The sequence below is a fragment of the Cervus canadensis genome, chromosome 22 (genome assembly GCF_019320065.1).
Source record: "Cervus canadensis isolate Bull #8, Minnesota chromosome 22, ASM1932006v1, whole genome shotgun sequence".
In the NCBI taxonomy this organism is placed as follows: Eukaryota; Metazoa; Chordata; class Mammalia; order Artiodactyla; family Cervidae; genus Cervus; species Cervus canadensis.
The window spans coordinates 47,290,459-47,298,272 of NC_057407.1; the positions used below are offsets into that span (position 1 = coordinate 47,290,459).

Genomic DNA, 7,814 nt, shown 5'->3' on the forward strand with positions numbered 1-7,814 from the left:
CAGTTACTCCATATCCTCACCAACACTTGTTCCTGTCTGTATTTTTTAATTACAGCCTTGCTAATTGGTATGTAGTGACATCTCATTGAGGTTTTGGTTTGCATTTCCCTGATGACTAATGATGATGAACATCTCTTCACATGTTTATTGGTCATTTTCCTTGGTATATCTTGGTATATAACAGGAGAAGTATCTTGGAGGAATGTCTGTTCCAATCCTTTGCTCGATTTTTTAATTGACTTATTTGTGTTTTTATTGAGTTGTAAGAATTCTTTATATATTCCGGAGGCCAGTCCCTTATCAGATACACAATTTGCAGATATTTTCTCCCATTCTGTAGGTTGTCTTTTCACTTTCATGGTTGTCACCTCTTGAAGCACAGAGGTTTTAAGTCCAATGTATCAATACTTTCTTTTGTCACTTGTGTTCAGAGCCCAATCTGGACCCTGCCCCCACAGACCTCTGCCGTGGGATAACTGGCTTTCATCTTTCTGCCATGTATAGACTCTTCAGTGACTCAGAGGGAAAGGCAGGGGCCAAGAGAGGGGTTGCTGTGGCTATAGTGATGTGCAGATGCTTAGAAGCTAGGAGTGCGGTCAGGAAATTCTCCAGGAGGTCTCAGGCGGGGATGAGGGTGAGACCATGCCTGGTGGGACTAGAGAGGAGCTTTTCTCTAAAGCAGGTGTCAGGAGCTGGAACGGAGCCCTGAGGGACAGTCTCAAAGATTCCAGGAAGTGTAGACTATATTCAGGAACTACTGGTCCCAGAGCTTGTGTACCAGAGAGGCATGGTTAACAGCTCAACTTGGAGCCAGAGTGTCTGAGTCAAATCCCCACTTCTCACCGACTAGGTGGCAACTTGGATAAGTTACCTCACCTCTCAGTTTCCGCTTCTGGAAAATGAGGATGATAGTATCAGCTTACCTCCTAGGGTAACTGGAAGGGGTAAATGGATGTGTGAATTGCTCAGCCCAGTGCTTTATTGACAGCGAACACTTGACACATGTTAGCGAGTGACATTATTATTAGGTTGGTACAAAAGTAATTGCGGTTTTGGACTGTGAATTCTAAACCATTATAACTAGGCTTGAGTACATCTTTATTCATCAAAATAGGAGCCATTACAATCAACACATTTTTGCCAATGAGAAATGAGTGTTTATTCCTGTTGCACAAAAATCCATGCCTTGGGATTCGACGAACTCTTGGAAAGCATTTTCTGCCTCCTGCTGGTTGTGGAAGCGTTTTCCCTGCAAAAAGTTGTCGAGATGCTTGAAGAAGTGATAGTGGGTTGGTGAGAGGTCAGGTGAATATGGCGGATGAGGCAAAACTTCGCAGCCCAAATCGTTCAACTTTTGAAGTGTTGGTTGTTCAGTGTGTGGTTGAGCACTGTCATGGAGAAGAACTGGGCCCTTTCTGTTGACCAATGCTGGCTGTAGGTGTTGCATTTTTCAGTGCATCTCATTGATTTGCTGAGCATACTTCTCACATGTAATGGTTTTGCAGAGATTCCAAAAGCTGTAGTAGATCAGATGGGCAGCAGACCTCCAAACAGTGACCATGACCTTTTTTGGTATAAATTTGGCTTTGAAGAGTGCTTTGGAGTTTCTTCTTGGTCCAGCCACTGAGCTGGTCATCACTGGTTGTGATATATAATCCAGTTTTCGTCGCACACCACAATCTGATTAAGAAATGGTTCATTGTTGTTGCATAGAATAAGAGAAAATGACATTTCAAAAGGATGATTTTTTTTATTTGAGGTCAACTTAAGAGGCACCCACTTATCGAGCTGTTTCACCTTTCCAATTTGCTTCAATGTTGAAAGACTGTAGACTGGTCAGCATTGAGTTTTGGCAGCTTCTCATGTGAGGATCAGCTTCAATGATCCTCTCAATTGGTCGTTGTCAACTTCCAATAGCCAGCCACTGTGCTCCTCATCTTCAAGGCTATCATGTCCTTTGCAAAACTTCTTGAACCACCACTGCACTGTACATTTGTTAGCAGCTCCTGAGCCAAATGTATTGTTGATGTTGCAAGTTATCTGTGCTGTTTTACAACCCATTTTGAACTCAAAAAAGAAAATCGCTCAAACATGTTTTTTGTCTAACATCATCTCCATAGTCTAAAATAAACATAAAATAAATAGCAGGTAATAAGTCATTAGCAAAAAAAAAAAAAAAAACAAAGCAAGAAATGCACATTAAAATGATGTAGAACCTAGCCACATTTATTTAAAATGTATTCCAATATCAAATGGCAAATTTCAACAATACAAAAACCACAATTTCTTTTGCACCAACCTAATATATGAGAAGTCTGGAAAGTTAACTTGGCCCAATAGGAGGCAAGTATATTCCATTCTTTCTTCTATAACTTACATCCGTGCTCCTTGAAACTTCAAACCCAGCGTAGTCAGTAGAGTCGGGGTAGGCAGGCCTTGCAGCTAGCAGGGGTGGGAAGGTCACAGGAAGCACCTCAGAGAGGCTGAGTTGTGACAGGTGAGGTGTGAGGAGTGCGCCAACGGCCTGGCCAGTGCCTCTTGTATTTCAGTGTGCACACGAACCACCTGGACTTGTTAAAACACAGGGGGTCTGGGGCGGAGCTGAGATTCTGCATTTCTGATGAGTGCCCAGGAAATCCCAAGGCTGTTGGTCCTCAGACCACACTCTGAGCATCAAGGAGCTAAAAGTTCTAGAGTTCTGGTCCAAGCTAGGCATCAGGGATGCTGAGCAAGTCCGCTGAGGCCCCCGAACCGCAATCTGGATAATGGGCCTAGTATGGCTGTACTGTGCAGGTAGGCTCAGGAGACTAAGGAGCTGAGGGCTGAGAAGACACTTTGCAAAGGATGCAGGAACTGTGGGTCCTTTTCTGGACCATAAATGCAGAAACGGAGACTCAGGTGGGTGAAGGCAGGGTCCTTCCAGGCCCCAGGTGACCCAGGCCTCCACTCCCAGGCTCCTTGCTGTGCAGAGACCCCTCCCAGAGAAGCTGGGCTGGAGGGAGGACAGTGATGCCATCGGTAGCCACAGTCTCCGCTGTTTCCCGCAGGCACTGTGCTCTCAGACATCATCCAGAAGTACTTCTTCTCCCCGACGCTCTTCCGCGTCATCCGCCTGGCCCGCATCGGCCGCATCCTCAGGCTGATCCGCGGGGCCAAGGGCATCCGCACGCTGCTCTTCGCCCTCATGATGTCCCTGCCCGCCCTCTTCAACATCGGGCTGCTGCTCTTCCTCGTCATGTTCATCTACTCCATCTTCGGCATGGCCAACTTCGCCTACGTCAAGTGGGAGGCCGGCATCGACGACATGTTCAACTTCCAGACCTTCGCCAACAGCATGCTGTGCCTCTTCCAGATCACCACGTCGGCGGGCTGGGACGGGCTCCTCAGCCCCATCCTCAACACGGGGCCCCCCTACTGCGACCCCAACCTGCCCAACAGCAACGGCTCCCGGGGCAACTGCGGGAGCCCCGCAGTGGGCATCCTCTTCTTCACCACCTACATCATCATCTCCTTCCTCATCGTGGTCAACATGTACATCGCCATCATCCTGGAGAACTTCAGCGTGGCCACGGAGGAGAGCACGGAGCCCCTGAGTGAGGACGACTTTGACATGTTCTACGAGATCTGGGAGAAGTTCGACCCGGAGGCCACCCAGTTCATCGAGTATTCGGCCCTGTCCGACTTCGCCGACGCCCTGTCGGAGCCGCTCCGGATCCCCAAGCCCAACCAGATAAGCCTCATCAATATGGACCTGCCCATGGTGAGCGGGGACCGCATCCACTGCATGGACATCCTCTTTGCCTTCACCAAGAGGGTCCTGGGCGAATCTGGGGAGATGGACGCCCTGAAGATCCAGATGGAGGAGAAGTTCATGGCGGCCAACCCGTCCAAGATCTCCTACGAGCCCATCACCACCACGCTGCGGCGGAAGCACGAGGAGGTGTCGGCCACGATCATCCAGCGGGCCTTCCGCCGGCACCTGCTGCAGCGCTCGGTCAAGCAGGCCTCCTTCCTCTACCGCCGGCAGGCGGGCAGCAGCGGCCTCTCGGACGAGGACGCCCCGGAGCAGGAGGGCCTCATCGCCTACATGATGAACGAGAACTTCTCCCGCCGCCCCGGCCCGCCCGGCAGCTCCTCCGTCTCCTCCACGTCCTTCCCGCCCTCCTACGACAGCGTCACCAGGGCCACCAGCGACAACCCCCAGGTGCGGGCGTCTGACTACAGCCCTAGCGAGGATCTCGCCGACTTCCCCCCAACCCCCGACAGGGACCGCGAGTCAGTCGTGTGAGCGCAGCCCAGGGAGGGGGGCGCCCGCGCAGAGCATCGTGGCAAACCCAAGGGCAGCCGCTGGGCCGTCCGACCTTTGCTTTGGGCTTCGGGAGTGAGAGAGGAGCCTCGCCCTGTGGACCGACCAGGCAGTCCTGTGCACCGCGCCGATGGCTGGGAGCACTTGGCCGAGCTGTCCATCTGGGGTTACCAGTCCTGGGGGCCGGGTCTGGTCCGGCAGCGCCCTGGGGCTCTGACCACCACCTCCGTCCCAGCTGCTGAGACAAAACGCGAAACCAAGACTATGTTGTGAATGGGCTTTCATACATTTATTATATTTGATATTTTTTTACTTGAGCAAAGAACTAACTTTTTTTTTTTTCATGGATGGATCGGCAGCGATTCACACTGCCTCTTCCTAACTCGGAACAAGAGTGTCTGTGGAGTTGCTGGGGCCCTGCTGTCAATGCAAAAGTGAGATCCTGTGTGGGTCCCGCGGGCCTTCACTGCCTAGGGGCGGGCAGAAAGGGGGTCCCCCGCCGCTTGGGCTGAGGTTCCAGGAGGGCTGAACCCCTTCCCACACAGACGTGCGTGCACTCTCACACTCACAGAGGCCAGACACAAGCCACATGTGGCCTGGACTCCCCAAGGCGAGCGGCACCCCCCAGGTGGGATTCTTGTCAGCCAGGGCTCACTCATTGCCCCATTTCCCCTGTATGTTTATGCAGGCCACCCTGGAGTCAGGCCTATAAATACAACAAGCTTCCAGAAGAGAGCGGCCCGGCTCCCAGGGCTTGTCCTCGGCACTGACGTTGCCTTTCTTCCCTGTAGAGCTTGGCCTCTGTTAGAGTATTAACATTAAGGGAAGGGCCTGAGGGAGGCACATACGTCCTGCCACCCAGCTTGTCCGTGCTGCCCAGCCTGGCTGGCCCTGCCCCAGCAAGAGAAGGCTGAGCCCGTGGGGTTGGGGTGAAGAACCCACTCCACAGCCCCCAGCACGGTGCCCTCCAGCCCGCGTGGAGAATGGAATCCGCTGTTATCACCCAGGCTCTGTCTCCAGACCTTTCTGCCTCTGCCCAGGGCTGAGGGGGTGCCCGTGTGGACCCCAGCTCCTCTCCAGCTGCGGCAGCACAGGAGTGGGGAGGGCTACCCAGGCCGCGTGCACGGAAGGGGCTGCAGGACGCTCAGGAGGGGAATGGACCCCAGGTCTCCTGGGAAGGGGAGTCGAGTGACCCTGGACCAGCGCCCCCCTCCCCGCCCGTTCAGCCCGGAGTCCCGGTGGCAGCGCACTCGGGACCTCCTGGGGCAGGGTCCAGGCTGCCCACGGGTCTTGTGAGCAGGCCTTTTCAGGGAAAAATACTTTTTCTAGTCCGATTACCACCACCCTCCCCACCCCCCACCCCCTCCCCCCTCGCCCCACGCCCCCTCCCCGCCACAGGGCCTCTTCAGCTGCTGACAATCCTACTGAGCATATGCAAATCTTTCAATGTAGAGAACTGTCACCCTGAGAGTGACAGTGGTGGCTGGTGGAGGCTGTGCAGGCAGGGGCTCGGCTGCCCAAGTCCACTCTCCAGCAAAGCCGCCCTCCACCCGGCGGCCACCTCACAGGCCGCCTCTCGGGGCAGCCCCGGAAGCCAGAAGCTGGCTGTCCTAACCTACCTCGCCGAGCCGTCGGGGGGCCGGCTGTGGGGAGCTGAGGGGGAACCGCCAGCGGCGAGTCAAGTATTACCGTTTCTTCCCGTCACTCGAGTTCCCTTGGTGGCAGCCCCAGCCGCCCCCCTGCCCCGTCCCCAGTGATTTCTCTTCTCTCATGTTCCCTTGAAGTCTGGCGTGGGACATGGTTTTAACTGTCCCAGCACCACTTCTCTGAGTGGAAATCTTATTTTTGTAGCTCTCTGTGCTGTGCTCTCAAGGCTGGGAGAGGTGTGTGCCCTCCGCGACGCCTGGCACCCTGCATGGGCAGGGAGGCCGGCCGGGCTGCAGGCCCGGCTGACTGGAAGGAGGCTGGGGTTGTGTGTGTGGGGACAGCCCGGGAGCCTGAGGCGGCTGCCGGGCCGGCCACTGAATGCAGCCCGTGTGGCCGAGGGCGGGGCCGAGCTAGACCGACTCCTTAGCTTGTACGTGTCTCTCATTGCTTTTTTCCAGAACTGCATAGTGACCAGCAGAGTGGGAGCAGGAGGGGAGGACACAGGAGGGAGGGAGAAGCACCAAGCGCCAGCCGTTGTCTGAACCACCCAAGCACTTCTCACCAAACTTCGTGCATAAATAAGATGCATATTTTTAAAACAAACCAATAAATGGCTTACATGACCTGGTCTGGACTCGGTCCATTTTTTTTTTTTTTAAGTATAGTTGATTTACAAATTGATAATATTGTGTTAGTTTCTGGTGTACAGAAAAGTGATTCAGTTGCACGTACACACATATATTTCAGGCGGGGGACAGATACCTGTAAAGTTGGTGTGTAAAGAGACATGACCCCCAATGTCATCACATCCAGCCTTTGTTTTTGCCTCTCCCTGTCCCCTTCAACTTTATTCAGTGGAGATAAACTTCCTTGACCCCAGATGAAAACCAGGCCAGCCCTGGGGCTTTTCCACTCAATTCTTGGTGAAACAGCAGCCTTCAGCCACCCTGCGTTGTAAATACCACCTTAGCTTCCTTCTGAGCATGTCCAGTCCCATGACAGCCAGAGATGGGGTGGCTGGACAGGCACCATGCGGGCATCTTCAGGCTTGCGGGGCCTTCTCCCGGTGGTCTCCCAGCCCTGGGGATGCACTCTTCCGGGTGCCCCGTGACCCCTTCTTTGCCCATGGGTACCCGTGGGTCCGTTCAGCCTCTTCCTGCCAAGCCCCTGGGCTCCCCCAGTAGCCCTGAGGTGGCGGCTCACACAGGCCCTCTCCGCCTGCTGCCTCTGCCCCACCCACACTGGCCCGCCGCCTGGCCCTGGCAGCCCCGCGCTCCACAGCCACCACCAGAGCAGCTGGCCCACAACCCTGCACCCAGATCCCAGAGCTGGACTCAGATCCCTGTCACTGGTCCACCTGAGTTTTCTCAGCCCCAGGGGGGCCCAGTCCTCACTTGGAAAACAAACTTACGGTCACCAAAGGGGAAAGGTGGGGGTGGGGAAGGATAAATTAAGAATCGAGGATTAACCTAGACACACTACTGGGCTTCCCTGGTCGCTCAGATGGTAAAGAATCCACCTGCAACGTGGGGAACCCGGGTTTGATCCCCGGGTTGGGAAGATTCCCCTGGAGGAGGGCATGGCAACCCACTCCAGTATTCTTGCCTGGAGAATCCCCATGGACAGAGGAGCTGGTGGGCTACAGTCCATGGGGTCGCAAACACTCAGACACGACTGAGTGACTCAGCACAGCACACTACTGTATATAAAATAGATGATCCACAGGGACCTGCCATAGAGCACAGGGAACTTTACCCAATACTCTGTATTAGCCTATATGAGCGAAGGATCTGACCAAGAATGGAGGTATGCACAAGTATAAACTGAATCACTTTGCTCTACACCTGCAACTAACAATAAC

At 54.0% G+C, this 7,814-nt stretch overlaps 1 protein-coding gene across 8 annotated transcripts in view; it reads left to right on the top strand.

The window, feature by feature from the left end:
* The window catches only part of SCN5A (sodium voltage-gated channel alpha subunit 5), a 101,191-nt gene extending 94,615 nt beyond the window's left edge, over window positions 1-6,576 (top strand). For all 8 annotated transcript variants that reach the window (XM_043442306.1, XM_043442305.1, XM_043442310.1 and 5 more), the window contains one exon: window positions 3,048-6,576. In XM_043442306.1, the coding sequence (XP_043298241.1) occupies window positions 3,048-4,288 (1,241 nt within the window). In that variant the 3' untranslated portion in view covers window positions 4,289-6,576. The remainder of the gene's footprint in view (window positions 1-3,047) is intronic.
* The last annotated feature ends 1,238 nt before the right edge of the window (window positions 6,577-7,814 follow it).